Raw genomic sequence first — 27293 nt, 5'->3', positions numbered from 1 at the left:
TCGAATATGTTTAGCAACAAGAGATTTTAAATTACCAAACAGCGTTCAAATTGTGATTTTTCTGGACTCAGCAGATCAACGAATAGGCTAATTTTACAATATGACCAGCGGAGTTAACATTCCTCACAACAAAGAACTTTTCTTTTTGGAGTTCGTCAGCGCACTTACCGATGACGTTGAAAGCAACAAAAACGTCTACAACAAAATTGCTGACGAGTATGACGATTTGGCCAGGAACGTCCACTTCCATTCGGCAAATCATTTGGCCAGACTTTGCATGGACAATTTGACCGAAAGCATGAAGAAGAATGTGGACAACTGCCGTGTGCTTGATGTAGCCGCAGGTAGCCTGAAAGGTTTACAATTTGGGATTTAGTGGAATATGACTGCAAAAAAACCACATTGCCCAACTATCATTCATTCTAAGTATCGTTTTGTAGATTTCAATGCCGGGCGCATGTTTAGAACTTCTCCTGCTTAATGGTACGTAGCCTATAGCAGGAATATGTGCAATGTAGAATTAAGTTGTCAAATATTTTAAAGGCACAGGTTTGTTTGCCGAGGGACTTCGAGCCGCTGGATTCACAGGTCGTTTAGATGGGATTGAAGGAGCGAACGGGATGTGTGAGATCGCAAGGGAAAAAGGAATTTACAGGTGAAATGTTCAACCTGCTATATTCTGTGACTTCATTCATTGTTTAGTATGTATTGGTTTTCTTTAAAGTCTGATGTATGTATGGTAGACTTTGTATTTGTAACAGACAGCACAATACGCACATGTTTTAACGTACATTTTGCAATTTTAGTGATCTCAGAAACGGTCTAATTACTCTCCAGAATCCACTGTCATTTGATGATGACTCATATGACGTGGTTGTCGTCAGCACGGCGTTGACTCCAGGTCACGTGCCTGATGAATGCCTTTTTGTAAGTAAACCATTTTCAGATGGAGAAAAGCAAACCGACAACTAACCCTGTCTTTATCTTATAGGCCATATCCCTGAGATGTGTGTATGTTATAGCTACAATAAACACTGGATATGTTTAGGATTGTATCCGAGTTCTTAAGTCGGGGGGTCTTCTGATTTTCAACACGTTTCTCTTGGCCACTACCGACCCAAGCGGGACCAAACTGAAAAGCACGCTAAGGGTTGTAAAAAAAATAGAAGATGATGGATTGTGCAAACGTGTGGTCGAAGTAAGATTAGATCATCCCAGATTTCGCGAAATGTTTTTGTCGTGCTCAAATGATTAGCAGTAAAAGGGAATATGAATGAAATTGATTGTTCTTAGTTGCAGTTATCTTTCATTAGAAGAATTACATTTTGGAATATATTTAGAAAACGTTGTGTACCTGCATATATTCTTTTTCAGTTGGATGATAAAATGTTTGACCTTGACCATCAATACCACAAAGTAAGCAAGAATGTCCTCTACTGCTACCAGAAGAATTGATGCTTCTCAATCGAACTGAACCTGATATTCATTGTTTGTATCCCTCTGTTTGTGTATGTGCTCATGTGCGTGGTTTGTACAAAATATAACCTATCATATATTCCGACAATTTGTATCACTATTAGGTCAGTATTTTACGATAATTATTGGTATTTTGTCTTTAAAATTAACATTTCATGAAGTGATAGTTTGATTAAAGAAAACCTATATTTGGATATAGTACGTAGAGGTGAACAGTGGAAAATTAAAGGCTAAATTATCGTCAACATACGGATTAGAGAAAATATCTGATACAACCAAACCCGTTGATATTTGAGTGATGTTGGTAGTTGATTAGATTCAAGCAATGCATATATGCTACTAATCCTACTTTGGCCAACTCGCTCTCTACGACTTCAAGATGGGGTTCTTTTCCCAGTTTAATTTTCAGTTGAACATTTTTCCTGCTGTACAATTTTTACTACACATTTAGCTTTAGACTAATTGTATTCATTAAAAAATGCAGATAGTATCATTGTTTGCGGCACAGTTTGTATGAAACAAGCCGTTTTGCATTTTAATAATTCTAATCAACTAAAGGTCAGCAACTTACAACAATTATTTTGGCATTTTGTCTTGAGAATTAACATTTCATGAAACGATATTTTGTGGTTATTTGAAGCAGACCTGTTTGGATATTAGTCGCATTTTATTCAGCATGAAACCGACATTTTCGGCCTTGGCGTCAACGACGTAAAAGCCGCAAATACTCTTGATTGCTTGAAAAGTGGCAAAAACGATGTTCTTTCTTGTGATAAAACTCGCATACCACGCCCAAAAGCTTACAACGTGTTTCAATACATAGCATTATGAACAAACAAGCGATGGCAATTGCACAAAATAAGCAAACTTAAAGTTAGCAATTAGCAAACTATCAACAGTGCAACGTGCTGTTTCTCCAGGCCATTTCATTTCTTAGGCACCATTGTTTGCACAAAAACTTCATCGTCTTGGGTTGGCGTGTTCAGAAAGAACTTTACGACAGATTATTTCAAAGATCAAATGACCTGGGAGCAGTGTATCAGGCAGTTTCAGGAAAACGTGTCATCTCATTAATATAGTGGGTTTGAAAAACGAGCCGCCTTCCCCTAATCATGATTTCCGTGCGCGATGGTTAGCTTTTTGTAGTAAAATGCTTTCCGGAACGTTTTGCTGCAATAATAGCTTAGCCTTAGATGAACATTTTGTGAACGTTATATGACAAGGCTTTGTTACGATGTTGAAATTTTCAACTGCTGCGTTATTGAAATTAAGCCTAAACCTTGGAAGTCTTGTTGAAGTAGCCTGCCTTAGTTGAGGAATACCATCAGTTATAGTAGAAGCAAGTTAATTAGGCCTGTATCCAATTGTTTTAGTTGAATCCAGGGGAAAATTTTATACGCCACTTTCGTTATAAGGCTCATAGAAGATTGTTATTTATAGTTTGTGTGTGTGGTGACATATTAAAATCGTGCAAACTCTGATAGAGTTACAGACATTGTTCTATAGTAACTACTCAAAACTCAAGCTGCCCAGAACTGCAGTTGCAAGTTTTATTCTGGCAACGTTCTTAGTTGTAAAAGATTACTTTAGCCACGATGGTGGTAAAGCCTTTAATCGCATGGCGAACTCATAGCAATTGCAGCCAATTTAATCGACTTTGAATAGTTCTTTGCACCAAACTTTTCCCTGAGGGCTGGTAGACTTTAAACCTTTATTGATATCAGCGCACAGTGCTATATCTCTTCATATGAGCAGCAAAATCATATGGATATAGCCGTTGATCCAATTGTTTTTCTTTCCACTGGCATACAGCAAGTTCAATTTGTATAAAACTGTCTGACGTCTTATAAGCGCACAATCCATGGATTCAGAGCGCATACATGAACGAGAATGTCGCTTTTCTGACATCGTCGGCGAAATCTCAAAATCAATGGAAATGAACCACGAGTTCTACGATAAATACGCGAGCAAGTACGACGATATGATGAAATCGATGGGATTCAAAATACCCGGCCACTTGGCTCGACTTTGTATGGAAAATTTGTCAGATGGCTCCAAGGCAAATTTGGCAAAACTCACAGCTCTTGATGTTGCTTCAGGTAAAACTGTTGTTGAGGTTTGACTCAATCCGCCTGAAACATTGGCTAAAAATTCTCAAGTATTTTCATTCGAGGCTATTAGGCTACCGATGTTTTTTTAAAATATTGTGTAATGCGTTACAATTTGCGAGATCTTCCCCTCCATTCATTTTTATAAAACCTTTTCCAGGCACCGGATTGGCCGCAGAAGCACTAAAAGAAGCAGGTTTTTGTGGTGTCATAGATGCCATCGACGCCTCACTTCAAATGAATGAAGTTGCAAAATCGAAAAATATCTATCGGTGAAATAAATCTCCTCTATAATGTATTTATGCTTCAAACTGTTTCCCCTCTTGCTAAAAGACCTTAAATATTGTAGCCTACAGCATGTCGTACCCTGCGCAAGTGCCATATTTGTGGTTAATAACGTCAAACATTAACACATAATTAGCTACTCAAGTGGATGCCGACATTTAGCTTAAGTCAAAAAGTCCTTTTAACGACTTTAGTAATTCTTTATTCCATAGAAAAATGCTTTGCCATATGATAAATGTTGACAATCGCATGCCCTTCCCGGACAACACTTATGGCGTGGTAGTGGCTTGTTCAGCTCTTACACCAGGACACATTGAGCATGATTGTTTATACGTGAGATCGAGTTGCCAGCTAATATCTTGCTTAGCCTATCTCCTACTAATTTTAAGCCTGATGGGTTAGCTTGTATGCAAAAAAACTCCTACACTTGTTTGAGAGATCTGCTTCAATTTAAAAAAAAATTTAACTGTGATAATAAACGTAGATTTTTGAAGCTATTATTAGGCCTATTTGATCTAAGCATTGGTGTCCAGGATTTCCTCCGAGTTGTTAAACCTGGAGGAATTATGATTTTCAATGTTTCTCATCTCACAACGGTTGATCCCGATGGGGAGTGCGTCCAATGCGCTAAGTGCATCCTTGAAAAGATGCACGATGAGGGAAAATGTGAATGCGTTTCAGAGGTGACTAATTTCAAAAAATATAAGTTACAGTTTTGTTTAAATGATAGAAGTGAATGTTTGTTGAGTTTAACCTATTTCACAGACACACACGGACATGTTCAAAGCGGACATGAAGTACCACAAATTTAAAGAGACCGTCATTCATTGCTTCGTTAAAAACTAACGTAGCCTATAAAACGCCTAGTCCCGACAATTACTTTCTCAAACGGCACTTTTAAGATGGACATAAAATATTTCTTGAAGATTTCTCATCAGCATCAATGCCGCTGAATTCCAGGAAAGTCTTCTTTTTAATAAAAACAAAAAATCCAAAAGGTTATCGTTGTATTCGGTTTCGGAGAAGCGCTTTGCAAGGAGGTGCGCGCTTCCCAGAGAATTCAAAATTGAGCCTCGTCAAAAAATCAGACAGCGCCATAAGGTCCCGATAAGGAAAGAACAGATAAGTGCTAAAAAACAATTAAAAAGAAATATAATCACAGAAATTTAGGATTGGGTTCGCAAAGAATGTGTTTTAAGCTATTATGCGAGAGGTGCAGGCCATTGAGAAATTACCTACGTTGTCAAAGCTTGTAATTTGACTCTTCATTTCAATAGTTGCCACTGATGTTAGTAGGGTAGGCTAGACATAGGTTATCCTTGTTCGTATACCAAATAGAAAATAAACTCAGTTTAAGTGCGTTCAAGACCAAGACATTTGCGACTCGAGAATGCACAAAGTTTGAATAAACACAAAACAAAAAGCAGTGGGTAAAACGACGAAGTTAACGTAAAGTGCGAGGTAGATCGTTAGAATTAGGATCGTTAACTAGCCAACATCGGGAAAATATAATGTCTTGTTGACCTCTATGCTCGTCCCGGACTATCTTAAAGAGCAGCAGACTGTCAGTTCGGTTTGTTTACTGAAGCCTACTTCTAGCTGACTCTACCGTACGGATGTGAGTCTTGGACATTCATTGCTGAAACCTGACGAATATCGAGATGATGACGACTAACTATGCGAATTTTTTCTTGTCTTGGAATGGTCACAAAGCCACGAGGAAGTACTGAAACGGATAGGAATAGGCAGCAAACTTTTGCAAACTATTGCTTACCGCACTTTGGATTCCTTGGCCACTCAATATGCAAGCCTGATCTAGCTTTCTTACCTCACTTGGGAGACGACCAGGAGCAAACATTGTGACGTATCTCAAGAGAGAACCAATATTCGTTAAACGCGTGGGCGAGAACAAATTAACGCATGAAAGCATGATAAAAATAAAATTTGAAACCTCAACACATCATAGACATCTTACGGAGAAACAATTTTCAAGAAATTGGCAAAAAAGTGAAAATTTTGTGTGTAGGCCGACGGCCGAGACTTAGGCTTAGGCTACATTTTTAGCCTGCTATAGACAGCGAGTGGAACTTGTAATTTCAAACGTTATGAAGTTTTAATGGGAGGCTTTACCTATGGGCTAGAGTCCCATATTGACTGGAATTAAATATTAGCGCAATTGTTGGCACTCTGCTAAAAATTTGAAATGACTTCGTCAGGAAAGTATGCAGAAGTATCTTACTGCCGTAGGCTAGCGGAGTAAAAATGATTCGGCAGTAAACGTTCTCCTGCTAAACTTCTCTCTTAACAACATGAAAATTCTGGTCCAGTTACTGACGATCATTTAAGAAATAAAGCAAAGCCACAAAGCCCCTGATTGAAAAATTTAGCCTAGGCTACTCTTTTTGGGGGAGAAATCCTCCGCGCATTTGAGATAAAAAAAGGAAAAAATATGAAATGAAGTAGGCTATAGCGCGTCGATTAAAGTGTGGCGGGTGTTTCCCACTCCCAGACTGCCCATAGTGAAAGTTTGGAACATATGCACACGCACAAGACTCTATGTGCAAGGCAAAGTCATACGTTAATGCTGATTTCTGATGAACATACCAGACAAATTTTGTTGCTTGAACGCTAATTCATAACAAATAAAGAAAGAATTAAGGCTTCAGTTCATGTCTTTGTGTCAAAATTTATATTTTTACAAGCACAATTTCTTGTCAAAAAGACAATAACTATATACCATACTTACTAATCGGGCAGATTGCTAAATTCAGAAGTTTGTAGTGCACCCAAAATTTGTTCCTCACTTCTTTGCATTGTATACATAATAAAAAATATAGTGTGCTATGCACATATTTTGTGAGCGCAGAATTAGTATTTTTGAATATTTGCAGGCTAAACCATTTCATTTAGAGTTTGAATTTGATCGTGTCGTGTAAACAATTTATGTTTGAAAGTTGAGCTACTTATTAAATACAAGTGCTACAGAATTGTAAAGTGGCAGCTGGCTACTAATTGACATATAAACAACATGGCTTCCTACTGGAAATCTCAGCCAAGAAAATTTTGTGAAATTTGCAAATGTTGGATAGGCGACAACAAAGCAAGCATCGACTTTCATGAGCGTGGTAAAAGTCACCAAGAGAAAAAGAAAAGGCAACTGGATCAAATTAAAAAACGAAGCAAAGAACAGTGCGCCAACAATGCGAAAGCTGAGACGTACTTAAAGCAAATGGAAGCTGCAGCAAAAAAGAAATACCTCAAAGATTTAAAAGAACAAGGTGTTAATGTTGACGAATACCTTCGAAAACAAGAAGAACTCGAAAAAGCTGCAAATCCACCTACTAGTAGCTCTAAAACAGTGAAACCAAAATTTACCGAAAAACCTACCAAGCCTAAAACAGCTTCATTTAAAGTTGAAAAGTCACAGACACCTCAAACCTTACAAGAAGTGTATTCAACCTCCAACGGTCATCCTTTAGGGAAATGGACAGTTGTGGAAAGTACAAAAAATACAACTCAAACTCTTATAGCTGCCAAGCCGAAAGCAATTCCAGTTGAGTTTGCCGAGAAACGAGTAAATGAGACTCAGCTTGATGAGGGTGAAACAGTTTCATTTAAAAAACGAAAAACAAATCCCAGTAAAAAGTCCCGAAGTATAAGATCGCGTATTGATGAGTAGACTTGGTTTGATTTAGATGTGTTCCGCTTTGTATTTTTTACAAACGGTTTCTGTAAGAAACTATGACTTGATGACAGGGCCATGCAAACTCTTCTTACATCTATATCATATTTTCACTGCTTCGGCAATGCATAATTCCACGTTTACGAATGAATTTTGTAGAAATAAACTTTGCATAGTTTACTAAAAACAGTGTGTAAATGTGACACAAATGTTCCATCCACACAATATTTGTGTTTTATATTTTGGTTCGGGTCAAAAATTGTATGAACGATGGCTGTTTAAGGTCTGCAATGTGTTAAATGCTAAAATAGTTTTTAACCCTGTTTTAGATGTTTGAAATAGCTGCTGATGTATTAGATTCGCATTTGACCGATTTATTTTCAGAGTTAATCTATGTTAGTCTAATTATACAAATGAAAATAGCACTGTGCCTTGTACATACATAGTATAAAATTTTATGTTTTGTATTTATCGTTTTGCTGCTTATTCTTGGAAAGAAAAGTTGGGAAGGGAACAAGATGGCCGCCTCTGTTATGGTGTCCTCACCAACACATCGTGGCAAATGCTCACGGAGATTTAGTGCCTTACAGGAAAGCTTGGTTAAAGAAATTGGTGTTAGCAATGAAGAGTAAGTTTCAGTTCTTTTAAGTTTTTGTAATATAATTGCATCGTATTATATATAGTAATACATCACACATATTTTTTATCTACGACAACATGTATTGATTTTGCTAATTGTTTGATATTCAGAACTAGTCTGTATTTATGGATATTACAAATTCTCATGATTGTTATGGCTTAGAACTGAATTAAATTAATACATACACTAACAAGTATGCCAAATAATAAATCGTCACACGTGTATAGGCTACTACACACTGGCTCTACTACACTAATGAGAACACTGAGAGCACAACAGTGCCTGACACTAAATGCTGATTATGGCAACACACTATAAGAACATTAACCTATGTTAATTTGTTGCGCCGCCACCAATAAACCCATGCAAACAGAAACGCTGACTGAGCCAATTGCATTAGTGTTTTTCTTCCACTCGGCAAATACATATGTAGGCAGGTGACACATAAATAGCCTTCCTATGTCTCGCTGAATTTCCTTACCATCTTTCCATTTAGAGTGAATAAATGTTATTGGTACATAGATACAAGTTAGCCATGCTATTTGCATTGGCGTTGTTTTATTTGGTCTGTTTAAGAAAAACCTTGAGCTTATGGTATTTAGTGATTGAATCGTGTATTTGCTTTGCTGTGGAGCTAAACATCTTTCTCTTTATAAAGAGAAAGCGCCGAGTTGACATGATAAGCGAGCAACGAACTTTTAAAAACCCTTCTACTTTGATGGTCGATGATTAATTGGTGTATTACTACAGCCACTTCCTATTTCATAGTGTTTAATCATATATAAACGCCGCTTGTCTGGTGCTTCTGTTTTCATTTGGTTGTTAGTCAGTCTAGTTGGGGGCTACAATGTAGTTTGAAGGAATTTTGATGGCAGCAATATATCCTGCACTATTTGATATTAAGCCAACAGCCTAACGCATTGGGGACAGATTGCAGTTTAGGCGGAAATAGCAAACAGACTACAGTGTGCATAGTTCCACTGCTGTGGCATGAATGGTTTTGTTTTAATTCTCTTGCAACGAGCTTAGTTTTATGGCAGGTGCTTGTGATTGTAATTTCCTGCTCATCCAGTCAGGCAAAAACCACTGGTGCTGTTGTCAAGGGTTATTAGTTAAAAGTAAATTACAGAAAAATGACATTGTGTTTGTATCGTTTCAACAGCGATAGCTTTGGTTCACATGTGTCGAAGATAAGAAGTAAATTTCTACATAACGCTGATGCAGGCATGTCTGCTGATGCCAAAACAACAAATGGGGCATCAGAGGCTGTATCAAGACGGGAAAAGTTTTCAACTGCTAAAAAGGTAATTACTTTGCATTGTATACTCACTATAGGAGTATATAGATGTTATATGCACACTTATATATAGAATATTTTTTACCATACGCTGTGTACATTTTATTCTGCATTCTATATACACGGTGGTATATATCATACTTCAGGTAATTGCCTTTAAAATGTTTATATAACAAAGTACAAAGTTGCTGTCTCATAATTAGAAAACATTTTTGCACAAGTTTTTTATCTGTATAAATATTCATTCATAATTATAAGGTAAGATTGAAATATGAAACTCAACAAGTTACATAGAAATTGGTGTGTGGTAGTTTTAGAACATTTACTTACCCTAAGTCATGTTACAAATTTACGATGTGCCAATAAAATAATTTCTGTTGCGTAGGTTTTTGAAACTTTAGGATCCACCCCAGTCAAGTACCCACCACCTCAAATTCAGAGAAAGTCCTCCGGGGCTGGGAACCCTTCACCTCAAAGCCCCCCATCAGCAACTTCAGATGCCACGTGGCCTACTTTTTCTCACGAGGAATGCAACAAAGCGGTTTCACCTCCATCTAGCACCACTGATAGTGTTGACAACTCGCCCAAGCATGAAGTGAGAGGCCGTAACAGACAAGCTCGCCCCAAGAATCTCCCTGCTAGAGGTGGGTTTTTTGTTGAACTTGGGGGTGTTACATATTTTTTTTGCCATTTTCTAAAGAACGTTGTATTATGTTTGAAAAATGACACCAACAATTTCTATTTGTTATTAATGATGTAATAATAAATGCTAGCAGTTTATTAAGTTTTATGTTTAGTGGAATCGGTTGATTCCTTGATACGTTCTCCTTCGTCTGAACGTGAAGTGATTGTAATTGAACATACAAGCAACAGGAGTAGGCCTAATACAAAACGACAACCTGCTGAAGAACGAGGTGAGTTGAAAAGTTTAACAATTTCTCAGCAATCGACTCCTCTCAATTCCAAAAGTGTTTTAACATCTTTGTAAACAATTTCATATTCAGGTCGTCATATTAGTGAAATTATTTCAACATTTGAGAAGCGTTCTCAGTCAACTGATCGAAATGACAAACTCCGTTATAGAAACAGAAACAGACCCACTAGCCCCACCAAAGGCGCCCCTCCTAACTTATTCCGCCGTCCACCAACCCCAGGTGCCCCAGATCAACTTCGCTCCCGGCCAAACTCTATGATCTTATTGGAAAGTGACACCTCTTCCGTTTACATACACAAGTACTTGGAGGCTGTGACTGGCGATGCCAAAAATTCCGAGCAGTGTTTATCGTCGCTTGACTCAGAGTCCACTTCCCCACTGAAGAAAGCTCTTCCAAACTCCTTCAAGGAAGAAGATCAAAACAAGCCATCTATTAGTTCTCATTCAGATTCCAATGATTCTGTTTTCATCTCAACCTTTAACTCTGCATCGTCAACTCCAGTGTCTGCAATCCCATCTGGTGCTCGTCCTCCTGCTAACTCCTTCGCTTCCCTACCGTCAGGCTCGAAAGTGCGACCTCCGACTCATCGCAACTCACCCAATACAATATCTGAAGTTGTCGGTGAAAAACTATCCCAATATCAAGACCCAGACGTTGAAAAAGTGGCATTGGTGACCCCTACGTCCAGGCATAGCAGTAGTAGTAGTAGCAGTGATGAGGAAGCAATGGATTATAAGACACCACGAGGAGTTACACATCACTCTATAGAGAACAAGACAACCACACGGCCCTCCTCAAATCCATCTGTGGATGAAAGCACTTCTGATGAGCCGTCTATTCCCTCCCCAAAGCTTCCATTATCTGAATCTGCTCCTGTTATGTTGGTAGACACTGGGCATTACCAGACCCCAAAACCTTACCCCAAAGATACAATTTTGTTGAAACAAACAAGTGAAGATCATTTGCAAAAGCAGAGTCAGGCGTCATACGAGTCAGATTCATTTCTTGAAAAGTCGAACTTGTCTCAGCAATCGCCGTTGACAAACAGCATCTTCAATGCTCTTGGTCTTAAAGAAAGTGAACTATCATACAACGATACACAAGTCGATCACACACCTTCTGAACATAGAGAAGTCCATCATGAAAATGATCGTAATGGAGTACCACTACGTGCTCCCGATATCATTGATGAAAATTCTACCAGACTTTCTCCACCTGAACCCAAGTCACCAGGTTATGAAGATGAAATAGATGATCATTCTTCTGATGCTGAGTCTGATGATGATGGGCCAACTTCTTACCAGGTGCGGTGTGAACTGCTTCACATATTATATATAATAATGACTTAATATATGACCATGTCTTAGTACATACTATACCTGACAAAGCAAGCTGATGCTTGTGTCAATAAAATAAAAATAGAAGTTAACACTAGAATGCTATCATATATTCTGCTTTGTTATTTTAAGATGAGATTGTAACTTAAAAATTGTTTCATAATGCCTTAATGGGAAATATACTCTATGAAGTATTTTCTTTGAACTGAGAATTCTGAGTAATTTTGGCTTATTTTCATTTATTGTGCAATAAAAAAAAATTTGATAATGTTTCAACGCTATTTCTTTTATGAAATAACTCTCCAGCTCTACGTCTATAAATTTCATAACTTGCTTATAAAATGAAACAAATTGATTTTTTTAGATAAACGATGTTGCTGACAAAGAAGAGGAATACGTGGATAGTTACATCGAGCAGGGAATCAACGATGGTGAAGGGAAGGAGTCAACGTCATCAATGTCTAACGAAGGTTTGAAAAATTCACTAAATGTTTGTTAATCCTTGCAACTTAGGTGTGAAATAAACAGCTTTACTTTGTTTGTATCTTTTAATGACATTTGTGCTCAAACCTTGGTTATTGGAAGAATTTCATTGAAGCTTTGTTTAGTGTTTGAGCTTTGGGACCTGCTTTACTATCTTGCACATTATAGCTATTTATGGATCCAGTTTTAAATTTATTATCATGTTAATCATTCAACATTTTTTTATGCTCTAGTATGTTGTAATGTAAATCGTGATATTGTAAGATCATTTACCAATGTACCTTTTGCAATGATTTCCTGCTTTCTAAGTTGACAATTTTTAAATTTTAAAAGAACACGATCAAGGTGAAGATTCCCCGATTATGACTGATGACAAAGGGTTGTATTATTATGAAATAGAGGGTCTCGCTGCCGATCCATCTTCTTCTGATGAGTGTCCGGATTCTCATCTTCCGTGCAAAGTCTCTTTCAGTCAAGAACCCATCCAGGTTTGTGAAATTAAATCTTAATTCTCGTCATGTACAAGCAAGCACATTTGTCGAAGATGGCAGATTTGATGGGTAAACCACTAGATTAGACCTCATAACACTGATAAAACTTTATGGTGTGTTTACTTTTACTCTCTGGTATTTGTTGATGGTACAAGCCCCTGACCATCTCCGGTTGTCTGATAATTTTGAACATGATGGGATGTTTATGGATTTGTTTTTCATATTAATCAAAAGTTGGATTTTTGCTATTTTACACATTCCGAAAACTGCAATCTTGCAGTGTAAATCATTTAGATTTCTACCTAAAGATTGAATTTCAGATTTGCTGAATAGTTTTGGCAAATTTGTTGGACACCTGCGGGCAAACAATAGATTCATTGTTTAAATTTCTTTCACAAAAAGATTAGCGAAGTCTGTTTTAGTGTTACGACGTCGTTTCTCATTAGCTAGGTCCGTGTGATGTCGTATTAACCAGCTATGCAGTGGAGTATTTGATTAGCGAACTATTTGCTGCAGTTAAATTTTGCTGTGTATGGAAGATTACAGGTTATAGTCGTTTCCGCTGTTCCATATCACGCTAGCTTGTCGTGGTCACCAAAGATAACTTCAGCTACGATGTGTAAAGTACCACCTCTAAGTGTTGTTATTTACACTTGTTTCAAAGTTTGTGCGATTTGTAAGTTAAATAGAGTCCTGCCCTATAAGCTACGGGTGTTAATCCCTAACATAAACATTCTGGGTCTGTGTTTCTGCTCCACACTTTCTACACACGTAAACAGTTACTTCTAAAGTTCTAGTCATGGAAGTAATTGCTGTTTTGCAACATTGACGACCTTACAAACGTCTGTGTGCACTAATATTTCAAGTTGTATAAAGCTGGACATTCCTGTTAAATTAACCTGAATCATAGCATAGCAGCTCTTGTGGCACTGGTCAAATATAAATTACGTTTGGGCGGCTCCTTTGATATTACTCCTCTGTGCTATTCGAAGGGATGATGTTTTAAAATGCGGTATATAATAATTGCTCTTTTCGTATGTTCTTGGTATTCTGTCAGCAAACCTACCCACATGCCACAGTATACAGTAGTTTGCATAACGAATTGAAAAAGCTCTTTGCAGTATGTCATGGTGTTATTGTAAAATTTTTCCTCGATTTTATCAAATAACTACACAGCTATTATCATACATGCATTTTTTGGTACAAACATCATAAAAAATTTGCTTTCTATGGCGTACTTGATTATTTTAGATCATTACTTATTTGTGGTTTAACAGCGCTTGTGTAAAATCAACTGTTTTGTTTTTTCTATTACGGTACAGTATAAAACTCTAACAAAGTTTGTTTATTTTAAGTTGTCGCCCAGGCTTGTTTTGTTGGTGAATTTACTAGTTCAAGAAAATTGTCAGAGTTTCGTAAAAAGAGTGACTCACCCACATGGGGTAAAATCACCGAAATTAGCTCATCTTTTCATCATCGAATACTGAAAACCAACGTTAGTCATCGCACTAAAAGAAGTTACACGGCGACCACGAAACCGATGTAATTAACTCCGTAAATAAAAATATCGCTTACCAGGCTACAGTAGCTCTTGCGTTAAAGCAGGCCGGAAGTGACTCAGGCCGCGGGGTTAAATTTTAAAAAGGTTTCATGCTTCCGCGCACTACGCAGAACTTTTCCATGGATTGTTGTTTTGAACCAACGCTACAAAATATCACGCACCTACTTGCTGTATTGCGCCTCAACGCCACACTATACACCTGCAGAAGCGTTTCAAGTTAAAACAAAACATTTTGTTTGATGAGGTATTTAACCGTTTGTTAGATGTTTCTTGGTGAATTCGTCGTGATATGGCGATTTCGTGTAGTCTTAGACAGTTGGCTTGGTTTAAAGATTAACGATTCACCGTCTTGCTCGTGCTTGGTTTAATATTAACACGAAGTTGTACCACAGCCAAGTAACACATTCTGCGTGTGGCGTACACTTGCGCCTTTAGTTTATCTTATCGTAATCGCTTCTTGATATAATTCGTAGAACATCGTTTATGCCTTTACTCATTTCATGTCCTCTCAAGCGTTGATTGCACCATTTGTAGTTCTGTGCTTGGGACAAGAATTTTGTTACTCGAAGTTGTATTAGTAGGATTCTATGCAATTAGAATGTAAATGAAACGTTGCACGCTTCGAAAAACGGCGTGTTAATACTTTTGCTCTCAATCGCAGATGTGAGTGCTCGATATAATATAAGCACTTAAATTTGTACCTATTGTTGTCAATCGCTTAGTTTATAGGTTTGTTTGTTTAACCTAACATTCCATTTGTAAGCACTTTGCCTCGAATTCACGGCGATTTTAAATGGTTGGCAGATTTTTATGTCACACCTCATGTGCTACTATCTCGGTATGTAGCTTACCGCGTGTTTAATCATTATATGCACATAGTTGCACAATCATATGGTTATGCAATTCGCTTATTGCACACTGCATTGTGGGGATCACTTCCTTTTGCAGGGGCTTCCGTTAGTGATTGATGCTTCACATCGGCGGAAATGACGTCATAATCCTTGAACGCCTTCGTTCGAAAATTAGTACTCATGTTGTTTTGTAATTACTGAGCCTAATATTCAAACGTTTGTTTATTTTTGTCCTTGAACTACTTTTGATGGCGAGTTATGATAAAATATTCTTGGTTAGTAACACAGCAACCAGTATAAAGAAAACCTGACGTTGAGCCTTTGAAATCTTCCGCGTACAGTGGATGAATAAGGTCCAGTGATACGAGATCTCATACGCATAGTTTTCACAAGATAATGGCATAGTAGAAAACTACTATTAAGTTACCACAGTCTTGGTTAACCTGTCATTGTTTGAATCGTTGTCGTTCCAGCTGTCTCTTGCTTCATATGGTTCGTTGCATATGCAGCCTTTTTGACGCCACAATGGCGTAGTAATTGTGTAACAATTGAGAAACGCGACATCACAATTAACACACATATGACGCTGATTGTTTCAAAGACAGCAAAGTTATTGGTTTGCTTTGTGTGACGTCAACGATTCAAAAAAACACTTATCAGGCAACCTGTCGCTTATTTTTCGTCAAATAAAATAAACAATTTCGTCTTTTGTTTCCTTATCAGCTGTAAAATCGCTAGAGCGATAATGTTTAAGATGAAATAGGAAGTAACGGTTAAAATTTTCACACGGTCGGTAAGAAGTTTTGGTTTCCCACCACGTGACTTTGCGTCAAATTACTAACCATCGTGACATCATATGGTGGATAAATATACGTCAGAATATAATGCAAAAGTAACGCAGACCACGTTCATCATGTCAATCAAAACAAAAGACGCGACCAATTTATCATGTTTGAATAAATCGTTCATCAACATCAAACAATCTCATTGCGTTTTCGCATAATTGTTTTTACACTTCGAGGGCAGTTAGGTGTAACTTTTTAATCTTTTTGATTTGTACGTGACACAATTTTTTATGGACGTCTGCCATTACCACCGTTCAACTACCTCCGGTGTTACAAGGTATGTGTCGTCCATCTTATGGTAATAAAGCTTTTCAATAGACCACTTTCCGCAATAACAAGATTGCGTTGTTGACCGCAAACGAGATTTTAAAAGAATGATTTACTGAAAACTCCGGTGACAAGTGCCGTAAATCAACACAACGATTGACTATGACTTCATAATCTCCCCCTTTAAACTTGAAGTTTTGTGGCAAGCTAAGACAGTTTTCCGCGCTCTACGTTTCATTTATTAGGCGGTGCTGTCGTTTTGTTAACATAGCCCATAAATTTTATGGTTGTTAGCCGGCTCGCTATGCAGTTATTCGAGATTGGCGAATTATTGAAGTTTTCCGCCATTTGATTTGGTTACGCAGTTGCTTGAAACAAAACGCAACACAACTGGCGAACTTTTAACCTCAATTATGACGTCATCCAACGCACTTTAAAAGGTCGTTTTAGTAAAAATTGTGGCGCGCTATATGACGCGAATGCACTTTGGGGCCGAATTTACAACCTCGTCTGTCAGCATGTAATCTTGCATTTTTTGAACGTAATGTTAACTTAAACGTTCACTGGCCTGGAATGGAGTACTGTGAAGAACGATTTTAACCTACAAGTTCATTGAAGTATGAAAGTATAGGTGAAGTTTATTTGACCACTTCTGTGCTTGTTGCTCATTGCTTGGGACTGTTTAGCAGCAACACATTGCAATTTTCCTTGAAAAATCACTGAAAGTGGCGCGTCGTGTCTGTCTCTTCTGTTTTTTTTACACTGGTACTAGACACTAGAAATGGAACAATCACAGACCACAGCCCATAATAGTTCTAAAACCTGGATGTAACTAAGTTTGTACCAAGTTTGGTATGTGTGTGTAATGCAACGTTGTTGCTGTTTCTAATTCTTTAAAGTAATAGGTATGATAAAATGAATAGCTAATATGTCACCATAAATATACCAATGGTAGTAAAAAGTTTCCTACATTACCAGCTGCTCTATCCCTTGTTCTAGGTCTTCCTCACATACTCAACAACCGATTACGATCGATGTAACGACGATGTTGACCCTGTCTCTGCATCTGCTGAGTACGAGCTGGAGAAGAGAGTTGAGCAGATGGATGTCTTCGATGTTGAGATTGAGAAAGGTGCTTCTTCATGTGTATGATGGTGTAATTGTGCGTATGTTGGTGGATGTTTCTTGGACAAATGTTTTTCAATTTTCTGATTCTAGCGCAAATCTGACTGTAGGAATAAATAACGTCCAGATATTTACAGAAATTTTTACTCCTGTTGTATCTCACAATCTCAGGCGATTTCTTTGTCAGTGATCTTTATCCTTACATTATAACTAAATTACTCCAACTAATAGTTTCTTAAATGTTGTCGTCTAACCGTTGATGAACCAATTTCTCATAGGTCCTGGGGGTTTGGGTCTGAGCATAATAGGTATGGGGGTTGGTGCAGATGCCGGTTTGGAGAAGCTCGGAATATTCATTAAAACCATCACACCAGATGGCGCTGCAGACAAGGATGGGAGGTACGGCAGATATCAGTGAAACTTTAATGTATGTTGTTTTTAAAAAATGATCATTATCTGCCAATATGACATTTTAAGAAGCAAGAAAAACTTTAAACATCTCTTCCATGTTTTTCATAAAAATGTCATGATTACAATAATTGGTAAATGTTTAATTACTTTCACCGGCACCAACCACAGTCTTCCCTGCGTTCAAGTGATATTTTTTGGTGATTTGTCATCAATATTATGTGCAATGTTTACAAATTCGTGGCTATGCTTAGGATCATGGTGAACGATCAAATTATAGAAGTCGACGGAAATTCACTCGTTGGCGTGACCCAGGCGTATGCTGGGTCGGTGTTGCGGAACACAAATGGGTTCGTCAGGTTCAAAATTGGACGAGAGAAAGAAGGAATCGAGGACTCTGAGGTAAAATTTTGTCTGAAAATAAAAATTATGAAGGAAATTTAAGTGCTGGTGTAGGAAAATCAAATTGATAAATAAAGATAGATTTTATCAGTGAACAATTAGAAATTTTTGACTCGATTTTCGTTTATTGATTTTCTCAAGGACCAGTTGCAAGAGTTTTTCAATTTTTTTTAAATGTAGGTTGCCCGATTGATCCAGCAGTCGCTGCAGCAGGAGAAGATGGAGCACTCCCAGGAATACGATGCCCAGGTGAGGTTTAGTCTTGTGTTCAAGTTTTGTGACATCGTCCTTAACATGATGAAAAAATTATCTTCTTTCTTATTGTTACTGCAGCAAAAGCGAGCTCGTGACGTTACTGTTCGAGCTCTTGATTTAACTATTGTTAATGACATTTTCATTTCTAAATAAGTCACAGAGTTGTCACAATAAAACAATCTTTTGCATTATTGCCTAATAGAGTGAGTCAGCTGGTGGGGAGGAAAATGCAGGTCATGATGCGTCGTCTTGGGAACAACTTGATCAAGCACTGGTGAGCTTAGTTAGTGTTTATTATGGCTCTGACTTGTTGGAATCAGTTATAGTACTGTTGAGTAGATTTTCCTACTCCCTGATGTAAATTTCCACGCTTTGACAAAATTTTCGTGCTTTGAAATGTTGTGTCTGAATACTTTGGCATTTTTAGTGCAAATGTATTCTACTGTTGTGAAGGCCTGATTCTTTATTAAGGATGTGCCAAATTGAAACAAAAAAATTTGTCAGAATACAAACAGTAGGTTTAGATATCACTTAAGGTGGCATTGAAATGATACAATGCAATCGTTCGAAGCAAAGTCAAATATAATTTAGTGTTGGAGATTTTGTCGTCTTTGTTAGAAGATGTTTTAAGCAGAATAGAAACAGCTGATATCTACAGTATATATATCTGTTTTAGTTCTGGAGACTGATTGCTATTTTACATTAGTTAACTACCAATATGATATCAGTTGCAAAAAAATTTTCCGTATAGTTTCATTGGAATTTAACTCTGATGTAATTATGAATGATACAAACATCTGTTATCTGCGAATTGGTCTTCAAATTATGTCAGCCTTAACTACTTCTATGAATGCTGTTAATGTCCATTTCACTGTAGACATCCGTTCAGGATAAAATCTGCTGCAACTGTTGAGTATAATAGAGTCTGTTGCCGTGTTGGCTTGCTTTAATTCTGTGTTACTGCAAGTTGTTGAAATAGGCCTTTGTTGGTTTGCAATGTTTAATGCACCGTTTATTTCCTGGAATGTTTACAGCTTTCAAATGACGTGAAGCCAATTCCCTCAGCGAGGAAAAATATCCCCTCTGAGTGTAGCCATGTGCATGGGAGGCAAATGGTACACAGAGACAGTTTTGACTTTTTAAAATTTAAAAGCCATCAACCCAACTCAGCTAAAGAAATGAACACGGCAAACTGTGAACAGAACTCTGATTTACAAAACGATGGCTACGACGGCTTGAGAATGTTGTCTGGTGAGGGCCAAAGAGAAAATGTTAGGCCTGAAAGAGCCGACGACATAAATAGCACAACGGAAGTAGTAAGGAAGGAAGATGCCATAAAGGTTTGTTTGATTTGCTGCACAGGGTGGATCTGCATGCTGCTGCTATTCTTGCAGAAGGCGTTGTTCTACGTCATACTTTGAAAATTTTCTTTTGGTTTAATTTTCTGGTGTGTCGCAATTCCATCTAGACACCTTCTGCAGTAATAGCTGCTTTATATATCTTAGCATGTTTAACTAACCCCAATTCAACTTGCGATCCACTCGTTTCTGTTCATCGGTTTGTTAAACATAATCAAGGCGCCTGGTCGAGTACAAAGCGACACAGTTCTCCTCGTTCAATCTGAGAGCAATCACCTAAACGAAATTGTCGTTTCGAGGACGTGGAATAATTCCAACTCGGCAGGTTTGGTAAGAAAGAGTTCAGATGACACTGCTGGTGCTGGTGTCGCCATCAACAGCACTGTTCAACGACGAAGCAGCCTAAAAAACTGTCGTGCTGGTTTTGTAAGGTCAACGGTAGCGGTTTTCAACAAACAGGATTGAAACATTCCTTCATAATCCCAGCATTAATGCTTAGGAAAAATCATCTCTTGTGAGCTTGCACATAAATGCAGTAGAAAGGACACCTTGCTTGCTTCTATGTTCGAAACTCTGTAAAATTTCAAACACTTTTGCACATCATAGTTGTGTTTTAGATGCAATTATTTCCATGAGCTGCATAATGTATTATATTGCTTTTACTTTTCCATGTAACCTTCCAATGTTTTCTTTCATGAGTGGTACAAGGTGAGTGCCCAAAACAGCAAAATTCTTTCCACGACGTTGCGTCATTCCAAGCTGTTCCATGAACAATTCTATTTCAGCCATGCCCCTGTTGTTGAGGCTTTGAAAATATGCTTGTTGTGTCTGTCTTGCTTGTTTGTTTGTGCCATTTTCTCCAAACATTCTAGTTTTTGCTTGGCCAGTATTTGTGTGAAATACAAAAAATATGTACCAATTCGATATGGTGGTGCAAGTAACTCAGATACATGTAACTCACCATCCTGTTCCAACCAACTGCAAGGCAAAGTAATTTATCATGATGGTATGGAGTAGTGTGGTGTTACATTCTCTTGTCTGAAAAGTGAATCAGTCATCTGAACAAAAGGTACTAGATGAAGTGGATTTGACAGCGACTGGTTTGACACATTTGTTCTGCACTAATCATTTTGCGATTAACTCCATTTTTTCCTTAACGTGGAGTATATGTCCATGCATATTCTTTTTAATAAAATTTTATTGTAAGCTTTGTGCATGCAGACATTGCAGAACTAATCCCAAAGCTTTTCCATAACCTCTGTGATGAATGTCTTCATTACGTGACATTTTGATGTGCATTTGGCTATCACCATGGTGTTTTATTATCAAATTACTAACATTTTTTTCTGTATTTACATTGTAGGTTTGAGTTTGCAGCAATTAAATTTAGCCAAACTATAGCTTTTGTATCCAGTACGAAGTGTAGGTAGATTACAACATTATTTTTTAAACTAACTAGGAGTGAAAAGATTGACTTTCAATTTATTTCCCGTGTGTTAGTGATGGAGCAGCATAAAGCTTGTGTGTTAAACTGTGAGCAATTTAACATTGTATTTCGATAACAACTGTTGCTAACTTTCCCCTTTGTTATTTTTAAGCTCGGCCAGAGCACCAGTGTAGTTGATGGTGAGTCCGATGAGGAAAGTAGGATGGATGATGAAGATCGCGTCCAGGTAGATGGTGGAAGTTATCTCCACTGATCATCTGTTTGTTGCCGACAATAAAACGTAATTTCTCCATTTCTAGGTGTTTGAACTTCCTGACAATCACGTGTCGCTCATGGAGGAAGATTACAGATCAAAGATCGACGAGCTCTTCCTTAAGCAACGAGAGATGGATGCTGAAGTGAAGCAACTCCAGGAGAAGGTAAAGTCACTTATTTGTTTTTACGAAGCCACAAATTAGTTATAATGTTTCCAAGATGTTATTAAACTTTTATCCTTGAATAATGATCGATAATTAATTCTTGTTTTCTTTCATAAAATTCTGTAGTCCGGAAAACTCGTTGCAATATATTTATTCCCTTGCGTCTGCGCGATAGTCACTTGCAACTCCTAACATGAACACCCTTAGAGCATATTCACTTCACACATAACACAATTATCTTTGAATGCAGATCGCAGAACAGGAATTGGCTGCGAGTATTGTGCAGAAAGATTTTGAACAAACAAAAGCAGAACTCGACGCTGCAAAGGAACAAGCGACTTTACTCGATAAAAAATACAATAAAGCAAAGAAACTGATTAAAGAATTCCAACAAAGGTTATTTTGAAAACTATTCCTGTTTTTGCTAACAAGCAGCTATTGTTCTACAATATATTAGGTTTTATTTGTGCCAGAAACTCATCAATTGTTACGTTTTTCTATAATTGCTTTTTATTGGTGGTTATTGTCTATACTGACTATTATTCTATGCACTGTCATTAGCTTGCACCATTGGTCTGATGTGTTTGTTATCATTGTCGTGGTGTTATTTCTTAGGGAAGGGGAATTCTTAAAGCGTGAGACAAATTTCAAAATGCAGATCACCACAATGGAGAAGGTTCATGAACTTGAACTTCAACAATTTCGTTCTCAGGTACACTGTCATATCTTTCTTTGTATTAGTTTGTTCTTACTTTTTATTCCAACCTTGAATTTGAGCTCCTTGTAGGCATTATATGATAATTTATTAATGTAAAGCCTTGTGTATATATTTATGAAATATATGTCCTTCACATGTTTGATTTCCAAAGTAGAAGACAGCTTTAAACTTTTTATTTTCGTTGTGAACCGTTTTGGCGTAGCGTAGGACCTTAACAAATTGGGCTGGAAGATGTATCCGCTTCCGTTCAATAGATCTCAGACCTGGAAAACAAACTCATGGAAACAACGGAGAGGTCATCTTTGAACAGGAACAACAGCAACAGGGACCAGACTACCTTCACCGCTTTCAATCATCCACAGAAGAAGTTCTTTGCCAATCCACGAGCAGGTATTGGGTCTTTTTGTGCATTTGCTGCACTTGTAAAGTGGAAGCCTTAATGGGGCGTAAAACTTTAAAATGTTTTTGGTTATTGCTTTTTTGATTTTCAGAAGATGTTAATTTATTTTCGCAGATTCTCCTGGCTTACCACCAGAAGGGATGAATTTAGCCGAGATGGGAAATCGAACATCAGTCCGACAAACTTTTGACAGCCTCATAGCAAGCTTGGACGACATGCTGGAACACAGGGCAAACGAAAATGGTGAAAAGTCCCCAGGGGTAAGATGTTTACTTATTTGAAGAAACTAAACATAATTTAGCACTATTGAAACACTGGTCACCTAAAGTCAACAAATTTCTCCACTTAAGTTTAGTTAGTTTTCTTCTATAATTTATTTTGCACGATATTAACCAATTATTGTTGCAAATTTTAGAGCCCTGGTAGCCCAAGTAGTCCCGGTATTTCATCAGTGGATGGCCCCCTGGACAATGCTGCTCTGAAGTATCGAGCCAAGTTGAAAGGACCTCGTCATAAGAAGAGTCCGAAGTCAGATGTGAGTTGACTCGATTTATATTCTTAGTTATTTGTTTATAATTTCTGGATGCTTGTGTCATTAGTCATTACTATTAGAATAAATTTCATTTGGGATTGATGGTTTTGTGACATTTTTATCAACGCTGGACTGTAATGTGCTGTGTAAATTCCAGGGCCAACCATCATTTGAAGAAAGTGAAAAAACTTCAAATGATATCGAACACCTTCACGGCAGTCCCTTAAATAAAAGGTCAAACAACATACAGTAAGTATGAAGATGATGTATTCACCTGTTTTATTTCTCACGGACTATCGGCCATTTAGCGCTTGATTTAAATTTTTTAGGGAGCCGCATTTTGTTTCAACGGTTGCAAGCCCCCACAATACCCCAGTAATCCCAATCGAGAATTCTCGTCATGGAAAAGGAGATGCGGACAAATCCCCCTCTGTTAAAGTGAGGATGCGTCGGTTGCTCAATGTGAGTGTTTTTTCCACTTTTGATAACTTTGCACTTGAGCACTTTACGCTCGAATCTGGCTGCTTTAATGCAACCTGCAAGGCTCTTTGGCACTGCCAGTGGCATTTAAAGTGATGCTCTTGATCATAAAATCACACAACATTTTTATCGACCACACTTTACATACAAAACCGTTCTTTTTGGAGCAAAAAGTCAATGAATAATAAATTTTACATCTAACCATTTGTGTATTTTGCCTTTCTCTGCATTTCATCAAATACTTGTACACAGTAGAACTTGTTCACTGTTTAGCTTGTTTCTGGAATAGTCTTCCAGTCATATTTTGGCCAATTTAAAACAAACAAGATCACACTTTGCTTGTGAAATGCTTAAACTTGTACTAACTTGTGAAGTGTGTGAGGCTATGCATGACACGCATGAGTTACTTTGCATGATTATTGACCAATTGCAAGGATGAAAATCAGGAGGCAGGAGCAGAGAAGGACAATGCTGCAGGTGAGCAGAAGAAAGAAAATCTTCCAGTAGCTCGTCCCCAATCAGCAGCATCCACAATCTCCCAAGTGTCATCGTATTCGGAGGTATTTTTACACCAAGTGCTGGTAACACATGTTTTTACATTAATTTTGACTCTTTAGCAATGGAATTAATCTCTTATATCTAAACGTGAACTCGATTATTAACCAAGGTATTCAATTGAATGCAAGAAGGATTTTTATGATGTGTCTTTCTTGAAAATTTTAATCTGAGCTTTCCAGCATTCCAATATTTTTTCAAAGTTGCATTGGACACCATCTTTGCTTTTGCTTTAAATGAAAACTTTATTTTGTCCGTACCTGTCAGCTTGTGTCGCCTGGCAAAGTGCATGTTCTCAGTCTTTTTATTTCAATCATGTAATGTTTTCAGTCCACGTGAAAACATTCACCACGGTTTGTTGATAGGTTCTTCAACGTGTTGTTGATGTGAATGTTGTGCGACCGTGTTGTTGCAACAAGATTCCATGATAAACAAAAGAATTATATCAGTTAAAATTAAATGTAGAAATAAAATTTAATAGTCAATTAATAAAAGAAAATCTATTTCTCAGGATGGCCATTAAATGACTTGAGTACATCTTTCTATCCGGTGAAGGGTCTTGTTTCATATAAGCAATTATGCTTTGAGACATATCTCCTACTGAAACATGTTGTATATTTTGCAATGTCATGCAACTCTTAAACTTAGAAAATTGTTCTCATTTATCATTAACCTTCCTAACACAGACAGTTGTAAGTGTGAATGAACTACCATTTGAGAAGTGAAAGTAACTGTTTGAAAGTAACTACGTTTTGCCAACGTTTTGTCTTGTGCATGCCTTGCCATAACGACATGGGAATGCACGTCTTTATGTATAAGTAAAATTTTATAATTTAACGTTAATAAATAACACAAATATTGTTATGACGCCATTTTTCGTATCAATCAGCTTGAACGAAACATAGTGAAAATAGTCTTTGCATAAACTAGAAACTTGCTTTCATGGCTTGCACAGCTGCAGATTGGCAGGAATGCTTTTGAAAATTTGTCCGATGCCAGCTATGCTGCAACTATGAGTAGCTTTGCTGGCTTGTTAATAGTCATTTTATCCACTGGTTATACCGTGAATGCTCTGACCAGGTTATACGTGCTATGACGTCACTGTTTTTTCGAGTCTAGCATTAACGTACAGCCTGTCGATTATATTTACTCGTGACGTCATAAAACTCACATAAAAGCGTTTGTCTTCGATCAGGGTTCAGCGGCTCGTGACATGACTTCAGGAGATAGTTCCCATCTGCTCAACCTGACCAACTGGTCTTCCGAGGATGTGGTCCAGTGGTTGAGTCAGGCTGGACTTGCCCAGCACGCCCAGATGTTTCTCGTTCATAGAATCGACGGCAACAAAGTTTTCCAGGTCGACAATGACAAACTGAAGGTGAGACTTATCTGTTTAGTTGCGATAGCGAAGGCTTTTCCAGCTGTGATTAAAAATGATCATGTTTGACACCTTGCATACACTCATTTTATAACTTACAAGAAACTATAAAAGTCTCTTCCTGAAAACTCTATTGAACAAACTAAAAGTAGCTTTCCACGTTTTATTTGAACCTGTTATGTCATGAGTATTGTGGTGGTTTTAAATGCGAGGGGAGTAAAGTTTCATTGTTTTCCTCAAAATTTTGCCTTTCAATTTCTTGTTAGCCGTTACCCTGAAAACGGCCTGGCTGACACTCTATGTACGTAGTTTAGTTTAAAAGGGAAACGGCTAAATCGTCCTTTGTTAAATTTTGTAATCTTTGTTTGATTTTCAGTTCATATGTAATGAGTTCCGAAAATAGAAATTCAGCTTTTGATTCAAATAGAATTAATGGGAAATATTTTTACAGGAAATGTCAATCACTGATAAATCTGATAAAATTTTGATAAAAAAGAAGATAAAAGATCTGAAAATTAGATATGAACGTGAGAAGAAGAATGCTGAAAAACAAATGAAGAAACAAAAGAAAATCGGCAAACAGCCAAAGAAATCTTTCTTCTCATAAGCCAAGTGAGTTTAAATGTTTGTACATTATCACCACACGGACCTTGTATAAACATATTTCATTCTTTATAAACCTTTACGCAAACATATTTCAGTTATTGCGTCATAAAAGCGGATATTGGTGATGAAATATTTTAAAAATTGCGTTATCTGCCTTGGGCTATGGTATGTACAGCGCACTGTATTTTACAAGGTTATCTTGGTTTGTGATTGACGTTATCAAAAGTTTTGTGGCTCTTCATCGCGATTGTATCGTTTTTGAATAGCTAGTCATCAACGAACACTAAACTTTACATCGTTCTAACAGCGCTTGATTACAAAGGTTTTTAAAAAACTTTTTCCAATATTTTGCAGGTTCAATCACCAACGTGCCATGCATAGAATAAAAAGCAGCATTTCTTTCAATTTTTTACCGAACTTCCAATCCTTGTCAAAGTTTGCTAGAATACAACCGCCTTATCACGTCACACACGCATTTCTTCCACAATTTACATTGATGTTGTCGGACACATTTGCCTTGGCATCACAGCAGGGCTATGACGTCATCAGCATCAGATGCTTCATCGTCTTTTAGTTCCAGCTGTTATGACGTCATTGCACTTGACGCAAATACCTTTTTATATTCAGTTTAATTTTCGAGATTGCTGTGTTATATATTATATATGTATATCTTGAAATTAAATTCCTTGTAACTTTCGAGGTTGTCTTGGTCTGTTTGCGGCTTTCAAAATGGTAATTTTTGTTCGATGCTGTGGGTTCGGTGACATCGTTCATGACGGTTTGTGTTTGCGAAAATCTAGCCCGTTTACACCAAGGTGCTTACTAAACCAATTATTTTCTTTTAACACCGCCTATAATAATGCTTCAAATAGAATGCATTCATGTGTTAAAAGGTTTGGGTTATGTTTTTCTGTAAGTCAAATTTTCAATAATTCTCTTCCATTTCGTTTAA

At 37.4% G+C, this 27293-nt stretch overlaps 4 protein-coding genes across 6 annotated transcripts; all 4 read left to right on the top strand.

Annotated features, from left to right (window-relative positions):
- LOC143469115 (methyltransferase-like protein 27) lies at window positions 1-2157 on the top strand. Its single transcript, XM_076966682.1, has 5 exons — window positions 1-344; window positions 544-655; window positions 807-927; window positions 1049-1198; window positions 1375-2157. Exons 1-5 carry the CDS (start codon window positions 101-103, stop codon window positions 1453-1455), a joined length of 708 nt encoding a protein of 235 aa, XP_076822797.1. The 5' UTR covers window positions 1-100; the 3' UTR covers window positions 1456-2157.
- Window positions 2158-2746: 589 nt separating this feature from the next.
- On the top strand, window positions 2747-4869 carry LOC143468927 (methyltransferase-like protein 27). Its single transcript, XM_076966411.1, has 5 exons — window positions 2747-3575; window positions 3745-3856; window positions 4082-4202; window positions 4403-4552; window positions 4635-4869. The coding sequence occupies exons 1-5, from the start codon at window positions 3338-3340 to the stop codon at window positions 4713-4715; spliced, it is 702 nt and encodes a 233-aa protein (XP_076822526.1). The 5' UTR covers window positions 2747-3337; the 3' UTR covers window positions 4716-4869.
- A 1817-nt stretch (window positions 4870-6686) lies between these two features.
- LOC143469480 (uncharacterized) lies at window positions 6687-7936 on the top strand. Its single transcript, XM_076967188.1, has one exon. The coding sequence runs from the start codon at window positions 6898-6900 to the stop codon at window positions 7546-7548; it is 651 nt and encodes a 216-aa protein (XP_076823303.1). The 5' UTR covers window positions 6687-6897; the 3' UTR covers window positions 7549-7936.
- On the top strand, window positions 7931-27037 carry LOC143469479 (uncharacterized). 3 transcript variants are annotated; one of them, XM_076967185.1, is made up of 26 exons: window positions 7931-8179; window positions 9354-9495; window positions 9874-10132; window positions 10286-10402; window positions 10493-11727; window positions 12125-12230; window positions 12577-12731; window positions 17258-17390; window positions 17662-17782; window positions 18046-18193; window positions 18374-18442; window positions 18651-18722; window positions 19483-19788; window positions 21405-21479; window positions 21553-21672; window positions 21923-22068; window positions 22288-22384; window positions 22645-22780; window positions 22905-23050; window positions 23206-23325; window positions 23480-23571; window positions 23652-23784; window positions 24237-24362; window positions 25553-25735; window positions 26187-26347; window positions 26696-27037. In XM_076967185.1, exons 1-25 carry the CDS (start codon window positions 8070-8072, stop codon window positions 26340-26342), a joined length of 4503 nt encoding a protein of 1500 aa, XP_076823300.1. In that variant the 5' UTR covers window positions 7931-8069; the 3' UTR covers window positions 26343-26347; window positions 26696-27037. The 3 variants fall into 3 exon arrangements, with proteins under 3 accessions (XP_076823300.1, XP_076823301.1, XP_076823302.1); XM_076967186.1 differs by lacking the exon at window positions 24237-24362; XM_076967187.1 differs by lacking the exon at window positions 19483-19788 and having other exon boundaries at window positions 7932-8179.
- The last annotated feature ends 256 nt before the right edge of the window (window positions 27038-27293 follow it).

This window comes from Clavelina lepadiformis, chromosome 8, assembly GCF_947623445.1.
Source record: "Clavelina lepadiformis chromosome 8, kaClaLepa1.1, whole genome shotgun sequence".
Lineage (NCBI taxonomy): Eukaryota > Metazoa > Chordata > Ascidiacea > Aplousobranchia > Clavelinidae > Clavelina > Clavelina lepadiformis.
The sequence above is the reverse complement of the archived record's forward strand: the minus strand, read 5'-3'. Positions and strand labels throughout refer to the sequence as shown.